This window comes from Leuciscus leuciscus, assembly GCF_965113295.1.
Source record: "Leuciscus leuciscus genome assembly, chromosome: 7".
Lineage (NCBI taxonomy): Eukaryota > Metazoa > Chordata > Actinopteri > Cypriniformes > Leuciscidae > Leuciscus > Leuciscus leuciscus.
In genome coordinates, this window is record NC_138731.1 from 834,054 (window position 1) to 856,143 (window position 22,090).

The 22,090-nt window shown below is 43.7% G+C and overlaps 1 protein-coding gene across 6 annotated transcripts in view; it reads left to right on the forward strand.

Moving 5' to 3' along the window:
- Positions 1 to 22,090, forward strand: part of ranbp2 (RAN binding protein 2) — an 80,741-nt gene that overhangs the window by 8,679 nt on the left and 49,972 nt on the right. For all 6 annotated transcript variants that reach the window (XM_082175164.1, XM_082175159.1, XM_082175160.1 and 3 more), the window contains exons 7-19: positions 2,610 to 2,805; positions 2,884 to 3,184; positions 4,651 to 4,832; positions 5,246 to 5,427; positions 5,510 to 5,633; positions 13,768 to 13,929; positions 13,997 to 14,134; positions 14,247 to 14,378; positions 14,583 to 14,777; positions 14,866 to 14,949; positions 15,611 to 15,749; positions 16,734 to 16,828; positions 16,929 to 21,708. In XM_082175164.1, coding sequence (XP_082031290.1) covers positions 2,610 to 2,805; positions 2,884 to 3,184; positions 4,651 to 4,832; positions 5,246 to 5,427; positions 5,510 to 5,633; positions 13,768 to 13,929; positions 13,997 to 14,134; positions 14,247 to 14,378; positions 14,583 to 14,777; positions 14,866 to 14,949; positions 15,611 to 15,749; positions 16,734 to 16,828; positions 16,929 to 21,708 — 6,710 coding nt within the window. The remainder of the gene's footprint in view (positions 1 to 2,609; positions 2,806 to 2,883; positions 3,185 to 4,650; positions 4,833 to 5,245; positions 5,428 to 5,509; positions 5,634 to 13,767; positions 13,930 to 13,996; positions 14,135 to 14,246; positions 14,379 to 14,582; positions 14,778 to 14,865; positions 14,950 to 15,610; positions 15,750 to 16,733; positions 16,829 to 16,928; positions 21,709 to 22,090) is intronic.

Genomic DNA, 22,090 nt, shown 5'->3' on the forward strand with positions numbered 1-22,090 from the left:
GAGTGCGAGTGGGCTATTGTCAGTCAGACCGCCCGCTACGTCCAAAGTACACCAGAGTTCTGACCGCTAACGTCTTTTGACGCGCGAATGGACACAAATGGCGCTTTTCCATTACCAGTACCAGCTCGACTCGACTCAGCTCGGCTCGCTTTTCGCTCCGTTTTCCATTGCAGATAGTACCTCCACAATAGTACCTGGTCGTCATAGCGACGCCGCAGGAAACTGCCGTGACTTAATCTTTTACGCGAGACGCGCCCGCTACCCACACACACAGGACAATGGAGGAAATCGAGTGTATGCTGTTTTTGGATGTTTTTGTTTTTGCTGTTTTTTATTCAGGATACTCCGTCTGGCGCGTGCAATGATGACGCAGTGAATAGTGACGATTCTCTCTGACCAATCAGCAGTCTGCTGTGTTTTCACGTCACATTTTAGTATCGCCTCAGCTCGCCTCAGCTCGCTCAGAACCTCGCCGGAGGTGGTACGAAAAAAAGTACCTGGAAGCAGGTACAGGTACAACTTTTACACAGTGGAAAACCAAACAGAGCCGAGTCGAGCCGAGCCGAGCCGAGCTGGTACTGTGTAGTGGAAAAGCGCCAATAGTGGTCAAGCGTATAACTAGACGCGGCAGGCGGGAATTTGACGCGCTATTCGCGTCCGGTGTGAATGCACAGTTATACTTTAAAATTTAATCCCGCGCCGCATGATTCCCAATGGGTGTTTCACACAGTATGCGGCGGTGAAATCGGCTACGGCTTTTCTCAAGTAGTGGAAGAGTTTTGTGCAGCATTTAGGACTACCAAAATAATCCGGCGGGCCAGAAAATATTGCTGGCGGGCCAATTTTGGGCCGCGGGCCGCCAGTTGCCGTTCCCTGATGTAATCAATCAATCAGTGTTTCAACCACGGAAAGACACCAATAAAACAGCTTGAGAACAATGTCACGTAACGCCACATTTACCTCAGAAAAGCCATTCAGTGATCATAAACTCGATAGTCAGCTAGAATATACACTATATTGCCTCCAAATCCTTGAATTCAGGTGCTCCAATCACTTCCATGGCCACAGTTGTATAAAATCAAGCACCTAGGCATGCAGACGCTTCTACAAACATTTGTAAAAGACTAGATCGCGCTCAAACTCAGTGAACTCGAGCGTGGTACCGTGATCGGTTGCCACCTGTGCAATAAGTCCATTCGTAAAATTTCCTCACTAAATATTCTACGGTCAACTGTTAGTGGAATTATAACAAAGTGTTGGGAACAACAACAACTCAGCCATGAAGTGGTAGGCCACGTGAAATTATAGAGCGGGGTCAGCGCATGCTACAGCTACAGACCTCCACACTTCTGTGGCCTTCAGATTAGCTCAAGAACAGTGTGTAGAGCTTCATGGAATGGGTTTCCATGGCCGAGCAGCTGCATCACCAAGTGCAATGCAAAGCGTGGGGTGCAGTGGCGTAAAGCGTGGGGTGTACAGCGTGGACTCTAGAGCAGTGGAGAAGTGTTCTCTGGAGTGACGAATCACGCTTCTCTGTCAGCCAATCTGATTGGCGAGTCGGGGTTTGGCGATTGCCAGGAGAACGGTACTTGCCTGACTGCATTGTGCCCAGTGTAAAGTTTGGTGGAGGGGGGATTATGGTGTGGGGTTGTTTTTCAGGGGTTGGCCCCTTAGTTCCAGTGAAAGGAACTCTTAAAGCTTCAGCATACCAAGACATTTTGGACAATTTCATGCTCCCAACTTTGTGGGAAGAGTTTGGGGATGTTCCTTTTCTAACATGACTGCGCTCCAGTGCACAGAGCGGGACCATAAACACATGGATGAGGAGTTTGGTGTGGAGGAACTGGACTCCTGCACAGAGTTCTGAGCTCAACCCCATAGAACAGCTTTGGGATGAATTAGAGCGGAGACTGAGAGCTTCTCCTCCAACATCAGAGCCAGACCTCACTAATGCACTTCTAGAAGAATGGTCAAACATTCCCATAAACACTCCTAAACCTTGTGGAAAGCCTTCCCAGAAGAGTTGAAGCTGTTATTGCTATAAAGGGTGGCCAACTCCATATTAAACCCCATGGATCAGGAATGTCATTTAAGTTCATGTGCATGTAAAGGCAGGTGTCTCAACTTTTGGCAATATAGTGTAAATACTATATTAGTATTATATTATTATAGTATACACTATACAACATATTCATTATATTTTTACTTAATGTATGCTTGAATAAATCCATCAGGAAAACAAGTTATGACAGCCACGTTTAAATGTTTATTTTGACATATCATTAAAAGTTGATGTAAAAACTGCCTTAAGGGTAATTTAAATGTTTGTAGTGAACTTTGAGTGTTGATTATTTAAATAAATTTGATTAATTTATCATTTAAATAAATTTTAATTTCGGTTTCGGTAAACTGACTTCGGGGCATTGTTGCATTGGGCAAATTAATAAGTTCATAAAGCCACTTTGGCTGGTAAATGATAGTGGCAGTTTTCACCCAGACTCATAGATGTCTTTTTTTCAATGTTAGTCTGCTAGATAACGTCAGTGCTTCAGTCAGCAGACTTCAGGTTCACGCGTTCATGAAATGTTCACGGCATGTTTCTCCTGCAGTTTGGACCGTGCGATGCAGTCTCTGAAGAACACGGCCACAAACACTCTGGACGAGCTGTCGGAGATGTTCACGGAGACGAGGGCTCAGCTGTACCTGTACGCCGGGACGCTGCTGCTGAAGACGGCGCAGGACGGGCTGCAGCAGTGGAGGGCCGTGCAGGATTTAGCCGCGCTCTGTTATCTCGTGGCCTATCAGGTATGATGTGTGTTTCCTCTGCTTCATGCAGCTCGTGTGATTGGCCACTGTACAGTGTAATGTTCATGCTTTCCTCAGGCTCCGAGACCCAAAGTCAAGAGCTTGAAAAGTGAGCATGCGTCCCATGAGCCTTTGGAGCTGCTGGCTTCGGACCGCCAGAGCCAGGCGGGTCACATGCTGTTGAATCTGAGCCGGGACGTGGAGCAGCTGCTGAAGGACGTGGTGGAGGCGTTCGGGAACCGGAACGGGCCGAGTGTTCTGTTCGACGTGCTCTTCGGCTCACAGGCGCACGACCAGCTCTCCTTCATCTGCAACGACGAGATGCACATGGTCAGCGCACACACTCCCAGCACCGACGATCTGGCCAAGTGGGACAGTGGTGAGTGTCACACACTCTAGATCCAGTCTGGTCTAGTGCTGCAATCATTTTATGGTTTTTGAGTCACAGATCAGAGAATTTTTCAGATCAGAAAAAAAGGGGGGAGATAAACAGACAGCAGCAGGTATTTATAGGTTATTCACCCAAAAAATGAAAATGGTCATTTACTCACCCTCATGTCGTTTCATATGAGGTTAATTCTCGTTACCCGACACGTTTGAGCTTCAGCAAGAACCAGTGAGGTTCATTCTTGTGTTACGCAGCACGTTTGAGCTTCTGCAAGAACCAATGACGTTCATCCCCCCCCCCCCCCCCACAATGGTTGTCTATATGCACTGGAAGATTCCGTCCTAAAAACACATTAAACTTTCGTTTACAAAGATGTGAAACTCACTGAGTGGTCAGGGGGTGTTCACTGATATGTTCCATCAAAAATCGCTGAAAAAGATGCATTCCAACAGGTTTTATCGTAGTTTTTGTCCAACTCCATTGACTTAATAGGACGTGCTGTGAGACCGCAGCACCTTTACGATATTACTCCGCCGCTTCTTCTTCTGCTTCTTCTGTGTATTCAATGAAATGCCCGTGGTTTGCTTGCAATTGGCAAAGGTGCATTATCGCCACCAACTGGGCTGGAGTGTCTATTATTCAAGCTCTCAACGGAAGAATCACGGGTGTGACGCGTTTGGCAAAATAGGTCCACAAAAGCGAAATAAACCTAAAATTCTCGGGACAGGAGCATGTGTCAATTTTAATCTTAACCGTTCTATTTCATCAGATACGATCTGTAAACAGGGCTTTAAGTGTAAAATACCGAACTTGTCCTTTAATTTAGCCTTACAACATATAAAGGGATTGAGTCTCTTCAGGAAACTTTGGACTAAACTGCTTGATTCATATGGATTTGTTTTACAATCACTTAATGGCAAAGACATAATTGTCATAGTTTTGACAAAGTTGTTGCATGGACTGTCATTGGAGGGACAGAAATGTATTAATTTAAAATACATTTTGATACACAACTTGATTTGTGTATCAAGGATGAACGAAAGTGTTATTGGTTTGAAACGACATGAGGGTGAGTAAATGATCACAGAATTTAAGGAATTTTTAGGTGAACTAAACCTTTAAGACAGAATGCACGGATCCAATGATACACATCCGAATTTTCTTTCTCTACTTTCAACATTCAGGATAGCTGAGGTCTGAAACGCACCTCTCTCGGGTGTGTGCATGGATTACAGCACGTGAGGGCCGAATTAAGTTCTCTTTCGCGTCTCCTTGCACATGAATGTTTAAATTGACAAGATTTACAAACATACGCAAATTATTAACTTTTGTTCTATGATGGTTAAACTTTGCAATAATCCACGGGTCATATGCGTGTCGATCCGTGGGGTGTGATGCGTACAGAGCTGCGATCCGTTACAGCACTAGTGCTGACGGCGGGGTGTGTGTTCACACAGGTGCGGTGCTGCTGCACGCGGGCGATCTTCAGCACCTGGCGTGGCTCGGCCTGCAGTGGGCGCTGATGGAGCAGAGTGTCAGCCTGCAGCGCTGGCTCAAGCAGCTCTTCCCTCGCCTCACGCTCGAGACCTCCAAACTAGACACCAACTCACCCGAGTCCATCTGCCTGCTCGACCTGGAGGTGCGTCCACCCCTCCTCATCCTCAATGAGGCACGGGGGAAACATTCCCCCACATTTGCACATGCATTCATGTCTGATGATTGTTTTAGATGCTGTTATAGGTAATGTAGCCTCTCTAAAATGCTGTGTTTTTAGTTTCAGTAATTTAATGCCTGTGTTTGTATAATGCTGTAAAGCTCTACCTAACATACATGTTTGGCTCTACAGTTTGGCTGATGCCATTTTTAGAAGATTGACGTATTGATGAAATAAGAAATCAAATGTATTTCTTAGGGCTGTAGTCCATAAGCACAGCACGTTTGGGATTAAAGTCTTGGCTGTCATACTGTCGTAAAGGACTGGAAGTGGAAGTATCTCAGTGGACCTGATGAAGCACCTCAGCTGTAACTCTGTGTATATGTGATGTGTTGCAGGTGTTCTTGTGCGGTGTTGTGTTCAGCAGTCAGACGCAGCTACAGGAGACGGCACGTATGGCCCCGTGCTCTTTGCCGCATCAGCCCCGGTGTTTGCCTCTGCACATCATCAGGCTCCTGTCGTCCGCCAAGCAGCGCGAGTGGTGGGACGCCGTCTACCGCCTGATCCACAAGAAAGCGCTGTGAGTGACTGCTCTGCTGTGAGTGAAGGCCTGACACACGGTTCTGTGTCTGACTGAGCGTTTTCTGGTGTGTGTGTGACAGGTCGGGGACGTCGGCTAAACTGCGGATGCTGGTTCAGCACGGTCTCGGCACGCTGCGCGCCGGAGAGAAACACGGACTTCAGCCGGCGCTGCTCATCCACTGGGCTCAGCATCTCACTGACGTGGTACGTCTGCTCACAGCCGTCCTCATGATGCTCGTTCTGAGCCAGAAATTGTGGGATGCTCCCGTCTGATGAGTGTTTTTTAAGGGACAATGGTTGTTTTCATTTAGGATTTAAAGGAATTGTTCACTTAAATTAAAATTCTGTCATAATTTACTCGCCCTCAAGTTGTTTCAAACCTGAATGAATTTTCTTTCTTCTGCTAAACACAAAAGAAGATATTTTTAAGAATGTCAGTAACCAAACAAAGGGCTCCAGACTGCGACCAAATGGTTGCATTTTGCCACCATTTTTGCTGACGGTGCGACCAAAGTTTGATATAGGTTGCACTGGCGCGACCACAACGTTGCCCAGCGTCAAATGGCAAACGAAATGAAAGCGGAACGAAACCTTGATACTCATTTGTGGTTCACAGACCTTTTATTAGTTCGGACCGATATCGATTCTGCGACACCGTTACTACATAGCGCTGGGAGATCCCGTGAAGAAATCCATTGAATTCGCCACAGAATTAATAACATCACTGCAGTGAGAAACATTCAGATTCGGCGCAGAGTTCTATTATAAACCATAGATATCAGATCAAACAGTGCTGATGTGGAAACCAGGAGAAACACTGTGCCATGATTGAAAAAGTGATATAAGGCTTTAAGTCCACAAATCCGCAACGTTCACCATGGATTTAATGTAGTAACACTAATTGGAACTAGGGGTGTAACGGTTCACAAAATTCATGGTTCGATACGATACACTGGTGTCACGGTTTGGTACATTTTCGATAAAGCAAAAAGAAATGAATGGCAGAAATTTCTTTGATTTAAATTTTTTTTATTAAAACTAACATCATAAAGTATGATCATTTTTTACTTTGAACAATGATGGAGCTATACTTGACTCTTCTTAGGAGCATATAAAACAAAAACAGCTCCTTGCTCCTTGAAAAAAATGAAATGTAATATTGTAGTAGGTATAAACAGGTTTATTTTATTTCAGATTTACATTTGAGGGCAGCAATTTTATTCATTATGTCGAAATAAAACCGACGTAATGTTACTTGAAAGCATTGTAGCCTACTATTCCTGCCAAACTTACAGTTAGTGTAACTACAGTAAATCCATGGTGAATGTTGCTGATCTGTGGACACTGGATAGTTCGTTCATTCATGGCACAACGTCAGCTGGTTTCCACGTCAGCGCTGTTTGATCCGTTAATAACGGAGAAATGTGAATGTTTCTCACTAGATCTCGCAGCGATGTTATTACTTCAGGGGCGAATTAAAATGCTTTCTTTACTGGATCTCTTAGCGCTGTGTAGTAACAGTGTCGCTTGATCAAGATCGGCTCGCGCTGCATTGGTCCAAACTGATAAACAGTCCGTAAAGCACAAAATAACGAGTAGCGCAGTTTTGTTCCGCGTTCATGACGTTTGCCATTTGATATTGGGCAATGTATAGATATGTAACCTGAGACGTTTTCCTACATCTTGAAATATGTAACCCTGGTTCCCTGAAGAGGGAACGAGACGCTGTGGGAACGCCCCGCGTGATTGCTTCATGAAGCATGTGTAAAATCAGTTCAATGGTGTGACAGGGTTTTTCCTGCATAGAGAATTATGAGGCGGCCGCCTTCGTCAAATTTCGTGCCGCCTCCGGCTCTCGACAAAACTCGGACAGACAGTCATGGTCAGATACACTTTTTCCACCGTGACGGTTCTGTTGCGGTTACTGCTTGTGTCCATTCTCAAACCGTATAGTGCTGCGCGGTCCGCGGGTCAAGTAGCCTAATAAAAAAACATTCCATTCCAATTATTCGAGGGTGGATGACAGATATAATGTGTTGAGTTTAATAAAGACACGGAACTCTCATCACGCTGAAACGCAATGAACGTGCGTCACTCTACTTTCGTTTTCAACAACGTAATTCTCTTCAGGGAAAACAAATCAAGGAAAACATATCAGGACTCGACAATAACGCTTGTCCGGGACCATAGAATGTGTCCGGGACACGTGTGTTTTTTCTTTATTTGAAGGGAAAAGCGAGAGAGAATTGTAGCCCATCTGGACAAATGCCCCGATTAAAACAAATTTTAATATAAAAATAAAAAAATAACTAAGGAATCACCGAAAACGTGAGGATGATTCTGTTTTATTTCATTTAATGTAAGTAGGCTACTGACGGTAACAAAGTTGCGCAGTTGAGGCTCACGCTGTTATTTATAACAGAGTTAAGAAACAATATAGGCTATAGCCTAGGCTACACACGACCTGAGTGATGTTTTCCTGAATGCCATCAAGACTGAAACCGAGACTGATTTCATAACAGTTCAATAAACAAATAGTTAAAATTAAGTCACTTACATTTTAGACGCAATGACTGTTATTGTTCTGTTTCAGCAGCAAAAATAGTTCCAAACAAAGATCACCGCAGAACCGTCGCGAATCTCACAGCAACACTCAGCCGTGTTTCATTACTGAATGATTCAGCGTTTTGAACGAATGGGTTGAGTCAAAGATTCAATTACCTATTCATAAACTGCCTCGTCCTGAATAAATCAGCCTTTTGAACGAATCGTTTGAATGAATGACTGAATGGCTCGCTCATTAAGACGGTCGCCTGCCGCCTCCTACTGGCGGTTTAGTTTCAAAGTATCATTCTTTTCAACATTCCTTTTTTGTATATTCAAAAATATTTAAAATAATCTCATTTAATACAGTTATAATTTTTAAATGTAAAGTATTTAATTTGATTGGTAACAGCCTAGTGTCTTATTATTTTAATTGAATATGTATTGATCAAATTTAAGAATTTGAAATGAGAAATGGAGCAAACATTTATGGAAAAAATGCCCTTTATAAAAGGTACAAAAAATTATTCTGAGTGTTTTCAAACAGTGATGTAATGAAACATTGACAATTTAAGTTTAAAGGGAGTAAAGCCTCGGTTTAGGCTATTAAGGAAATGTAATTTTGCCAAAAGGAGAACTTTTATTTTAAATATTCATTTTTAATTAGCCAAATTCAGTGTGATATGTTACCATCAAGGACTAATTCATGCATTTGCATTCATGCTTAACACTGAGAATATGAATAATAGAGGTGGGAATCTTTAGTCACCTCACGATCCGATCCGATTCCGATTCTGGAGGTCACGATCCGATTCCAGATCGATTCTTTATCTACTTTTCCCCCCTTATTAATTCATTAGTTTACATAAGTAATTAAGTACTTTTTTAAAAATAATTACAAATTAAAAAAAATCATTAAAACAGTTGTATTTTAAGAATTTTAAACTTATATAACTTCAAACCATACAAGCAAGTAGCAAATAATAAAGAGGAGCAAAGAAACATGGCAAACAACAAACAAAGAGTGCTTTCAGTATTTAAGATTATCTGAACATTTTCAATTCAAGAACTGTGAGTGATTTTTCTTCATCGTACTTTTGTATTTTACTATGACATAGACTGCGGGAGATCTATTAAGCTGCATTCACGCTCGGATCTCTTTTGAAATATAAGAAGTAATGTGGTTTGTCCTGTCCGTTTAATCCCTTAAGACATAACTGGCTGTGTTTACGTTCATTTTGCACAAGTATATTAAACCACTTACACGGAGTCGCACAGCCGCTTGCGCGAGCAGTCTCGTACACAAACAAAGCGTGCGTCAGCATTTAAAATTGAAAGCAGCCTTCTGTTAGTGAGATTCATATTTTAAATATATAAGTCCACTGCATTCCAAACCACATAAATGATGACTTCGTAGAGCATTTGTAAGGAAAATACAGACGGGCGAGACAGCACACTTTAAGTGTAACATCAAAACAAGCGCGCGTCTCTCACAGTGCATCCTGTGCAATGAAGCCTGTGAATGTCCTTGTAATTCGCTTCAACCTTTCCGAACTTTATGAAAGATTATTTTACGGAAGGTTCGAGTTGTGTGCGTGTGTGAGGAATTGTTAGCAAGCAGAAGACGGGTGTTTCTAAAGCAAACTCAGCGTCATCGCACATCTGGTAAAAAACTAAGCTCAGAATCGATTCTGAAATTCTCAGAATCGATCCAGAATCGTTGGAGAGAGAATCGCGATGCATCGATGGATCGATTTTTTTTCTCCCACCACTAATGAATAATTGTAATATGATGATCAGATGCAGATATCTAAATCAAAGATTATGGGCGGTTTGCAGGTGGATTATTTATTTTTAACAGTGGATTGGGGTGACTCAAAGTGCACCAGATTAATGAATTTATCTTTAAAATGTAAAAAATTTTCTTCAGGGGGAGCATGCCCCCGGACCCCCCTAGAGGTACCAAGCTCCACCCACAAAAATTATGTGGGAAACACATTAGGCTATATTATGATTTACGAAAAATAAAAATTTTATTACATTATTAGGATTTTACCACCTCCGCCTCATTTTGAGCCAGGAAAAACCCTGTGTGACAATATATGTCATAGGCGGGTGACGTCACAGACCAGGAAACTATAAAGCATACCCAGAAACAGACCGCGCAAGCTTCTGATAGGCTGAAGCAAGTCGATCACAGTCATGCAGGGAGATGCAGCGTCTCGTTCCCTCTTCAAAGAAACCAGGGTTACATGCGTAACCCGAGACGTTCCCTTTCAAGGGACCTTAGGGACGTAACCCGTCCTAGGGTGAAGGAAGGCTTTCACCATACCAGGTGCAATTTCCAGGCACGAAGGAGCAACCGACAAGGCTTGCAAGTTCCAATTCTCTTGATGGAAGAAATAGCAAGGAGAAATAAAGTTTTTAGTGTAAGGTACTTTTCTGAAACCTCTTCAATAGGCTCGAAGGGAGCCAAAGCCAGAGCTGCATCCACGCATTTCGTGAAAGTACGGGGTGATAGTTTTAGGCCGAAGGGAAGAAGCTGATATTGGTACCCTTCATCCCCAAAAGCGAACCTCAGGAACTTCAAGTGATGATGAGGATGGATGGCTACATGAAATTACGCGTCCTTCAAATCCATCGTGACAAACCAGTCCTTGGACTGAATCCGTGACACGATCTGTTTGAGTGTAAGCCTCCTGAACTTGAGTTTCTGAACCCTGCGGTTTAGTTGGCGTAGGTCTAGAATAGGACGCAACCCTCCATCCTTCTTTGGAATAATGAAGTAACGGCTGTAAAACCCTGACACTCCCTGCTGGGAGGAAGAACCCTTTCTTATAGTCTCCTTTCGTAGAAGAGTCTGAACTTCTTGCTCCATAACCAGAGCCTGCTCGGGGTCCAATCTGGGCGGACGAGAACCGAACTGAATACTGTATCCCTTTTCTATATTGAGCAGGACCCAATGAGATCTATTTGGCAGTAGCTTCCACGCTGCCAGAAAATCTATAAGGAGGACCAGTCTCTCGTGTTCTGTTCTACGACCCTCCTCGGAGGAAATGCAGACACCTCGGCGCCCTGAAGCGGTGAACCAGCAGGGAACAACCGAACTGGCACCAGTGTGGAGTGTCGCTCCCTAGAGTGCACAAAGGAGAAACGGCACCGTATAATGAGGTTGAAACAGTTTCTCCCCAGAGGGGACTACTCTCAGAAGTCTGGCGGCCTCGTCATCAGGACTACTACTTAGTCGAAACCTTCTTAGACAATATCTGAGGACTATCTCTATCTTTAGATGGTTTCGACTGCGCCCGCCACCCAGACCCCCCTGAATGTGGAGGAGCCCGAATGGCGACGCTTTGTTTTTGCTGCACTCTGTTCTGCGAGGAGCTCGTAGACGGCCTAGACTGCTCCCGCCAAGCAGTCTCAGGGACCATAGATCAATGAGGAAGAAACTTTTGAAATGCCGCTGCTTGTTTCTTCGCCTCCTGAAACCTCTTGACAACCATATTGACTGAGTCGCCGAAGAGGCCAGAAGGCGAGAGCGGAGTGTCCTTTAGGACAGATCTATCTTTGTCTTTCATATCTGATAGATATTTCTTTCGCAATTCGCGCTTACTTCCTCACTTTCATCTAGGTCCCTTAGCAGGTCAGCCTAATATGCTTGCAATATAGACATTGTATGCAAGCATGCAGCAGCCTGACCTTCTGCCGAATACACTTAACCCACTAGCGCCAATGTAGCTTAAAGAGGCTTGGTGGGTAATGTTGGGGACTTAAGTGACGATGCAGACTCAGGAGAGAGATCGAGCGCAAGCGTCTCTTCAGCCTGAGGCATCGTCACATAACCATGTTGTTTCAACCCTGAGATGTTACTATAATTGGATGTTTGAGGGGTGAAAACACAACATGAGACCGATTTCTTATACGATTTCGACACCTCGGTGTGGAGATTGGGATAAAACGTCAGTCCCTAACAAGGAGGATGTGATCTAGATGGTAAGCGTTCATCCAGCACTTTTTTTTTTTAAACTTCCTGTTTCTCGGCTGGCCAATTGATGTCTAATTTAGCTACAACATGAGTCACAACCTCTATTAGCTCCTCATAAGCAGGGGTATGAGGTTGCGAATCCTCAAAATCCCCTGCATCAATGCATACAACATCCAGATCCTCAGAACTGGATAATTGTAACACTGGTGCCTCCCCCTGGGAGAAGAAACCGCAGCGCGTGCTTCTCCCTGAGACAACGCACTGGATCTGGCAGGTGAAGGCAGAGATAGGGCTGGGCCCGTCTCAAACCCCTCTGTCAGATCCATTTGTGAACCCCAAGATGTGCGTCGCTGCTGAATTTGTTCGTTATAATTCGTTACATTTATATAGCGCTTTTCTAGGTACTCAAAGCGCTTTACATGGAAGGGAGGAATCTCCTCAACCACCACCAATGTGCAGCATCCACCTGGATGATGCGACGGCAGCCACATTGCGCCAGAACGCCCACCACACACCAGCTTACTGGTGGAGAGGAGACAGTGATGAAGCCAATCAGTATATGGGGATGATTAGGAGGCCATGATGGACAGAGGCCAAGGGGCAAATTTGGCCAGGATGCCGGGGTTACACCCCTACTCTTTTTCGAAGTACATCCTGGGATTTTTAATGACCACAGAGAGTCAGGAACTCGGTTTAACGTCTCATCCGAAGGACTGGTAAGACCCGCACCCTGGGGAGCGCGAGCTGAAGCAGCGTCCTCAAAGAATGCCTGGCGGGGATCAGAGCGTCCTCACAGACAGCTTATCGCTATGCTCAGTCAGCCCCTTCGAGAACTGACTGGGCATGCTCCACTCCCAAACAAGCAAAACACAGTTTGTGTGTGTCCCCAACCATAAGAAAACGAGGGCAAGGAACAGCACACTACTTGAACTGCTGCTTGTCCGCCATATATATATTTATATATATGTATGTATGTGTGTGTATGTATTTATGTATGTATGTATATATATATATATATATATATATGTATGTATATGTGTGTGTGTGTGTATGTATATGTGTGTGTATGTATATGATATATATATATATATATATGTATGTATATGTGTGTGTGTGTGTGTGTATGTATATGTGTGTATGTATATGGATATGTATGTGTATAGCGTACAAGCAGCAGTTCAAGCAGTGGTGTTCCCACAGCATCTCGACGCAGCTTGACAATCTTTCTTATTTAACAATAAAAAAAGGATAAAATTACTATTATAACCAGTAGGTGGCTGCAGAGGAGCGCTTATTGTCTTATATTGTCTTATTAGCTGTTTCACTCCCTAATATTAATTTTTTCACTCATTTTGCTTTTGAATTAATAGGACATGAATGATAATTCAAGTTAATGTCAGCCCCACAGTACTACCAAATACTTTCTTTAGAACTCAGTGGCTCTGGTGCTGCTTCCCTCAAATGTTAGTCTGGACTGGAGCACTGTGAACTTAAAATAAAACTGCACATTGTAATTTCTGTATGTTAGGTCTGTATTACTGACAAATGCCTTGGTAATAAATAGTCAAAATGAGGGGAAATGTGAATAACTGTGTTGCATGTTGATTTAAGGTGTGCCCCCAGATTTTCTGCTTGTGCTCCTAAAATTTTTCAGTTAGGGGCTACTGCGCTCCTAGCGAAAATAGTTTGTCTGGAGGCCTGAAACAGTTGATGTACCTTATTGACTTCCATAGTATTCATTTTTTTTGTGTGTGAGTACTAGTACAGACTGAGCGGGTGTGTCCTGACGTCGGCGTGTGTGTTTGACAGGGTGAACGGGTGAACTCTTACTATGACCAGAAGGACTATGCAGGCCGCAGTGTGCACTACTGGAAAGTTGTGCTTCCCTTGCTTGAGAAAATCCGAAACAAACGCAGCATTCCTGAACCTCTGGAGCCGATGTTCATGCACTTTCACAGTAGAGACATACAGGTATGTACTCTCTTCCTGCTTCTGTTTCATATGGTGGTTTTGTCTCTAATGGTCTCTTTGTCTTCAGCCTTCTCAAGTGCGAGCAAATGAGGAAGAGGCCGCCATAAGCTCTGCCACACTGCTTGACATCGAGGGCAACACCGATGAGGCCATCACAAAGCTGGAGAAGCTCAACAGCATCTCATCTAACTGGCATCTTGCTAAGGTAACAACGCTCTCTCTGGACGACAGTCACACTGGTTCAGCTTCAGAAGTGAAGTGATAACATCGGTCTGTGAATGACCCTGACCTGATGAGTTTGTGGATGTGTGTGTCAGATCTATCAGAGGCTGTCGGAAGAGGCAGGAAACGGGATGGAGGAGACGCAGGACAGGAGCATCAACTTCCTCCTGCAGTTCAGGAAATACCTGACAAAGATTTATCAGGCCAGTCCAGAGGACATGGAAAAGGTATGTTAAACACCTCTGATGTTCGTGCTGCTCACTTTACTCCAGGGTTCCTCAAATCTGATGCTGGAGGGCCACTGTCCTGCAGAGTTCAGCTCTAGCATTAAACAAACACACATGAAGAAGTTAATCAAGGTCTTCAGGATTGCTGGAAAGCTTGAGTTTTGAATGAACTAGTCCTTTAATTCTGTCTCTTCGTGTTTTAAGTTGCCTATATCTATGGAGGATGTGATGGATTTGCTGAACGAGGTCAACCAGCAGCTTTCAGAAGATGACGAGCGGGATGAAGATCAGGTGGACTATCCGCTGACGTCCAGCCCCGGTCAGCCCACTGAGCCACATGTGAAGTTCTCCACTCCGTCTCCATCCAAAAGTGCCACATCTCCTTCTAAAAGATCCATGGTATGTCATGGCGCACTGGTGTTTCTCCAGAAGCTTTGCTTGCTGTTTACATGGTGTTACGGTTTCTGACTGTTGTTTCCTTCTCCAGTTCTCACCCAAAACAACTCCTCACTGGGCCGAGGACCAAAAGTCCCTCTTGCAGATGCTGTGCCAGCAGGTCGAGTCCTTGAAGGTCAGTCGCACATCCACCGCTTGTAGCAGAATCAGTCAGTGTTTGCTTTTGCTTTGCCACTGACAAATGGCAAAAAGCTGCTTTAAAGTGATAAACATAAAAATAATTATCAAAGATGCAAACAGAATTAAATTCTACTGTGAAGCAGCTCTAAGAAGAATTAAGTACACATTCATTATTGAGATGAAATCAGTTCAGTGTTGATTCAGTTCAATAACTGTGAAAGTGCATCAATTATGAAATGAGTTAAATGAATCTATAAAGCATCTCTGCAGAAAGCAGTGATGTCATCGTCCAGCTGAGTTCAGCTCTCATCCAATAGTGTCAGTGCAGTCAGATAAATAATATTGCTGAGTATTAAGTGGCACTCTGGTATATATAGTGCAGCTGTGCCTCAGACGACCCAACTTTGAGACCCTGCTCGAGGTAGTTTTTCTTTCCTGTTCCCTTCTCTGTGCTCCCCATTGTTTCCTGTCTCATCTATGCGGTCCTGTTTAATAAATGCTGTAAGCAAGTGTTGTTTTAGAAATTAGTTTGATTTTTCTGGTGGTTTTAAATTCAACCATGTGAAACTGGTCAGCAGCTCTTTGGGAAATTGGTACTGACAAGTTTCAGATTTTAGGGATTGTAATATCATGTTTTGTTTTTCCGTCTCTCACAGAATGAGGTTCATGACATGCGCCTTAATTCCCCTGAAGCGACAGCATCCTCATATAGGATGTACAGAGATGGTTATCCTGCAGAAGGACTTCAGGATGGATTTCCTGGAGCGCAGGCATTCCATGGTGCTCCTCTTACTGGTCAGTTCAATGAGTTGCTTTATTCCCCAAATCTGCCGTCTTTTAAATTTGTGTATACCAGTGGTTCTCAATGTCTCGCATCTCAAATCTTGTTCACTTTCAACATTCAAATATACCAACAATCTCACAGCAATAGACATGCGAACCAATGAGGTTTGTGCAGTATTTTTCAATGTGCTTATTCAACCAAACAAATGTTCTTGCTGGCACACCAGATTTGAAGAGGGAGGATAAGAATTTGAGTGAAAACGACTTTAAATTGCGAAGTTTTCCACAAAGCAACCAACTGAATACAGAAGACTCAAATTTTATTTTTTGAGAGCTTTCTATCCCTCAGTTGACAGCTATGCAACTACCACTGTGATGCTTCAAAAAGTTCATACAGAGATTGTAAAACTAATCCATGTGAATTGTGTGGTTTAGTCCAAATTATATGAAGAGACTTGATCAATTTTTATGATGAAGAGATTTGATTTAGGCTTTTATTCTCACATAAATATTCATCAACTCTCACATCAGTTGTGGTAAATGGAAGCTCAAGCATGTTCCCTTGACGTGCGAGGAACAATGAGGTTCATTCTCGTTACTCAGCATGTTTGAGCTTTGGCATGAACCAATGACGTTCATTCTCGTTACTCTGCATGTTTGAGCTTTGGCATGAACCAATGACGTTCATTCTCGTGTTACTCAGCATGTTTGAGCTTCCTGAAGTACCAATGAGGGTCATTCTCGTTAATTCATATTACATTGTTTTGGCCCGCCTTTTTATATTCCCTTTAGACACAACTGGTATCTGATATCTGTGTTTACATTAATTTCCACCCAAAAAGATTGTTGGTGATCGCTTTACTATGCGCATGGTAAACCCTCTGGTTTACCGCCCAAAAAAAGTTCTACTTCTAAATGGTGACATTACCAAAAAAATGAGAACCACTTGTGTATACAATGTTTAAAACAATTAAAATCCATTCCTTTTTTTCTCAGTTGCTACTACAGGTCCCTCTGCGTACTACAACCAGTCTCCAGCATATAATTCACAGTATCTTCTACGCCCTGCTGCAAATGTTACACCAACAAAGGTAGTGGAGTGATTTTCATGTAAATGCAATATATTGTACCTTTTTATAAAGAAAAAGCACAGAGAATCAATATCAAAGTATTGTTTGTTTACCTCTGCAGGGCCCAGTATACGGGATGAATCGTCTTCCTCCACAGCAGCATATGTATGCCTACCAACAATCAACACACACACCACCTCTTCAGTCAACTCCTGCATGCATATATCCTCAAGAGCAGGTCTTTGGTGCTCCAATCCGGTTTGAGTCTCCAGCTACATCCTTACTCTCTCCATACAGTGAAGAGTATTATGGTCACAATTTTCCTCAACCTACAGTCAATCCAACATTGCCAGAGCCAGGATATTTCACTAAGCCATGTGTCGATACATCCACGCAGCCATCCAAGAGCAGTGAAAACAAGACTGTTGACCCCAAGATGAGTCTTGGGTCTCAGTTCACAGGTGAACCTCCTAAGGTTCCAAACTTTGGTGGGGTTGCCGTTGCACCATCAACATCGGCAACGACTGCATTCAAGTTCAACTCCAATTTCAAGTCCAATGATGGTGATTTCACCTTTTCCTCTGCTCAGATGAAAAATAGTGAAAGCCTCTTGGGACTTCTGACGTCAGATATTCCTCCCAAAGTGGACGGACCATCAGAACCGAAACAGCAGACCCAAGAGCATCCGCCTAGCCAGAGTGGAGTCTTTACTTTTGGGAGTAAAAGTGCCGGGTTTTCATTCACCGATGCTGCTCAGAGCAAAATGAATATTTTTGGCAACACTGACCAAAGATTTAGCTTTGCAAGTGGAACCAAACCAGTATTAGGAAATCCAGAGGCTCAGGAAGAGAAAAGCGGGGAAAGTGACAATGATAGCACCCATGTGGAAGAGGAAGAGGATGGACCTCATTTTGAGCCCATTGTGCCGCTTCCTGATAAGGTTGATGTGAAAACTGGTGAGGAGGAGGAAGAGGAGATGTTCTGTAAGAGAGCAAAACTCTTCCGGTTTGACCCTGAGACTAAAGAATGGAAAGAGAGGGGCATTGGAAGTTTCAAAATTCTAAAACACAGAACATCCGGGAAAGTTCGTCTGTTGATGAGGAGGGAACAGGTTCTCAAAATCTGTGCTAATCACTATATCACTGCAGATATGGTCCTCAAACCAAATGCTGGATCTGACAAGTCCTGGGTGTGGTATGCTATGGACTATGCAGATGAAATGCCCAAGACTGAGCAGTTGGCCATTCGTTTTAAAACTGCGGATGAGGCTGCACTGTTTAAATTCAAATTTGAGGAGGCTCAAAAATTCATTCTAGAGTCCCCACAAGGCCAACAGTTGGAAAATAAATGTGAAACTCCGAAGCCTCAGGTTTCATCCAAAGAAATGGATCTTAAAACACTGTTTTCCAAGAAGCAGGGTGAATGGGACTGCAATGTGTGCTGTGTAAGAAACGCTCCCACATCTGCAGTGTGTGTTGCTTGCAACAGTGCAGCTCCTTCTACAGCAAAGGAAAAACCTGTAGAGGCCCCACATGGCCAACAGTTGAAAAAGAAATGTGAAACTCCGAAGCCTCAGGTTTCATCCAAAGAAATGGATCTTAAAACACTGTTTTCCAAGAAGCAGGGTGAATGGGACTGCAATGTGTGCTGTGTAAGAAATGCTCCCACATCTGCAGTGTGTGTTGCTTGCAACAGTGCAGCTCCTTCTACAGCAAAGGAAAAACCTGTAGAGGCCCCACATGGCCAACAGTTGAAAAAGAAATGTGAAACTCCAAAGCCTCAGGTTTCATCCAAAGAAATGGATCTTAAAACACTGTTTTCCAAGAAGCAGGGTGAATGGGACTGCGATGTGTGCTGTGTAAGAAACGCTCCCACATCTGCAGTGTGTGTTGCCTGCAACAGTGCAGCTCCTTCTACAGCAAAGAACAAACCTGTAGAGGAACTCAAAGGCTCTGCGCCTGTGGCTCCTCCTGCCAAATCTTTTTCTTTTGGACTTACTGGAGACACTGATGTCAGCTCAATGGGCTTAGCATTTGGGTCTCAAATACCAGTTTCTTTTCAATTTGGATCAAATGATGCTGCAGTAACATCTGTTGACCTTGCAGCTCAGGCTGATAAGAAAACTATTCAGGCTAAAGCACCACAACATGCGAAAGTTTCAGCAACTCCAGCACTCCCTTTTGGCTCTGGTTTTGGCTCTCAATTTGTCAAGAAAGATGGTCAATGGGACTGTGACACCTGCTTAGTGAGGAATGATGCTTCAGCAACTGAATGTGTTTCTTGCAAAGCCCCCTGCAGCGCTGAGTTAGCTGCCATGTTTGGTATAAAAGAGGGACAGTGGGATTGTGACACTTGCCTGGTAAGAAATGAAGGTACAGCTAGAAAGTGTGTCTCATGTCAGGCAGAAAACCCAAATATGAAAGGCAAGACCTCTACTGCACCATCAAGTTCCTCTTTTTCATTCAGTTTTGGTAGTTCTAGCAAGCAACCTGCTGCAACAGGATTTACAGCCAATTTCAATCCAGGTCCTGCTTTTCAGTTTGGTACAAGCAAGGAAAAAGCATCCTCAGAAGGTTTCAAGTTTGTTGAGTCCTCTACAACTCAGGCTGATAAGTCAAGCAGTTCCAATTTTTCGTTTTCCATGCCAGTACCCGCTGGTGGTTTCAAGTTTGGCATTGCAGAATCTGAGGCAAACGCATCAGATGGACAGTCAGAAAATGGATCTGGATCTGCATCTCACCTCCTGAAAAATATTGCTGAACTTCACAGAGAGAAGGAAAAAGAGGCAATCCCAAGTTCCTCGGATGAACCCATAGATAATGGTAGTCACGATAAAAATCCCCTCTTTACCGTTAAGCCTAACTCCTTTGGTTTCACAGAATTGGCAAATTCTTCACAAGGTAGTTTAAAGTTCGGCCAGAAGGATATTGCTGAACTTCACAGAGAGAAGGAAAAAGAGGCAATCCCAAGTTCATCAGATGAGCCCTTAGACACTGGTAGTCACGATAATAATCCCCTCCTTACCGGTAAGCCTGACTCTTTTAGTTTTGCAGACTTGGCAACGTGCTCAGGTAGTTTTCAGTTTGGCCAGGAGGATCCCACTTTCAAAGGCTTTGCAGGGGCTGGCCAGCAGCTGTTTACAGGAATTAATTCCAGCTCGAAGACAGACACCTCTGTCGATCAAGAAGATGAAATGTACAAAACAGAGGATAATGACGATATTCAGTTTGAGCCAGTTGTTCAGATGCCTGAAAAGGTTGACCTTGTTACAGGGGAAGAAGATGAGAAAAGCTTGTATTCGCAGCGTGTCAAACTCTTCAGATTTGATACAGAAACAAGCCAATGGAAAGAAAGAGGAGTTGGCAACCTTAAACTGCTCAAAAATAATAAGAATGGGCGACTTCGAGTTCTTATGAGGAGAGAGCAGGTGTTGAAGGTATGTGCTAATCATTGGATCACAACCACAATGAACTTGAAGCCCCTCTCTGGGTCAGACCGAGCCTGGATGTGGATTGCCAATGACTTTTCAGATGGAGATGCCAGATTAGAACAGCTTGCGGCAAAATTCAAAACACCAGAGCTTGCAGAAGAGTTCAAGCAAAAATTTGAGGAGTGTCAGCGCCTGCTATTGGATATTCCTTTACAGACCCCTCACAAGCTTGTGAATACTGGCAGAACCGCCCAACTTATACAGAAAGCTGAAGAAATGAAATCTGGTCTTAAAGACCTGAAATCATTCTTGACTTACCAAAGCAAGGATGATGAAAGAAGCATTGCAGGTATCAGTACCTCTTCAGTCATAGTCAAGCTCGACTCTGAAAGTACCACAACTGCTTTAGAATGGGATAATTATGATTTGCAAGAAGAAGCGCTCGAGAACTATGCTAATTCTTCTGTGTGCAATACCTCTTTGCAACCTGATCCAGTAGCAAAAAATTTATTTCGTTTCGGCGAATCGTCCACAGGCTTTAGTTTCAGTTTTCAGCCTATTCTCAGTCCCTCCAAGTCTCCATCTAAGCTAAACCAGAGCCAGGCTTCTGTTGGCACAGATGATGAACAAGAAGCATCGCAAGAGGAAGAGCGAGATGGTCAGTACTTTGAGCCTGTTGTGGCATTGCCTGATCTTGTCGAGGTCTCAACAGGAGAGGAGAACGAGCAAGTCATTTTCAGTCACAGGGCCAAACTATACCGATATGATAAAGAACTTAGTCAGTGGAAGGAACGAGGTATAGGAGACCTTAAAATACTACAAAACTACGAAACAAAGCGTGTTAGACTTGTGATGAGGCGGGACCAGGTCCTGAAACTTTGTGCAAACCATTGGATTGCTTCGAATATGAATCTTGAGCCCATGAAAGGATCCGAGAAAGCATGGATCTGGAGTGCCTTCGATTTTGCTGAAGGGCAGGGCAAGGTTGAACAGTTGGCTGTACGGTTTAAACTGGAGGAAACGGCAAGTACTTTCAAAGAAGTCTTCGAAGAGGCAAAGACTGCCCAGGAAAAAGACACTCTTCTCACCCTGCCTTCTGCAAGAGTACCTGCCTTCAGCCAAGAGCCACTTTGTGGTAAGGCTGCTGTTGCTGTACTTGAGGAAACCACAAAAGAACGTACTGCACTTCCTGAGGTTGAAAGCAGTCCTAAACTAGATGGGTCGCCTGGGGTAGAGCTTGGTGCTCAGGTTACCAAGAGTCCCATGTTCTCTCTGGTCTCTCCTCCCAAGTTCGTCTTTGGGTCAGACTCTGTGCAGAAGATTTTTGGAAGCCCTTTGTCATCAAAAGAGAAGTCTCCTGTTATGATTCCCAGTCCAAAAGATGAGGAAACGAGTGCCTCAAGACTGAAAACTTCTGGACAGGCTGTGTCCAGTCAGCCATCCATTGGGAATCCTTTCAGCATCCCAACAAGTAAGCTATCTTCTGTGCCCATAGTTTATGAATAAAACTGTTTAGACCTCTTAGTTAAGATCAGGGATGTCCAACCCTGTTCTCAGAGGGGTACCGCCCTGTAGTTTTAGTTCCAACCCTGCTCCCTGATATTTTTTAAGTAGTCCTAAAGATGATGATTAGCTGGTTTAGGTGTGTTTAATCAAGGTTGGAGCTAAACGCATCTTTAGTTTATATTCTAGTTGTTTGGTTTCCTGGTTTATTTACAAGTTCATGATCTTATTGGGCACTGTTCATTGGTGTATGTTTTCCCTTGAAAAAAAAAATGTCCTTGCAATTTGTCGCCTCTGAAATGTCTCCTTTACAGCTGATGTCATTAAGCCCATGTCTTCTGTCGTATAGA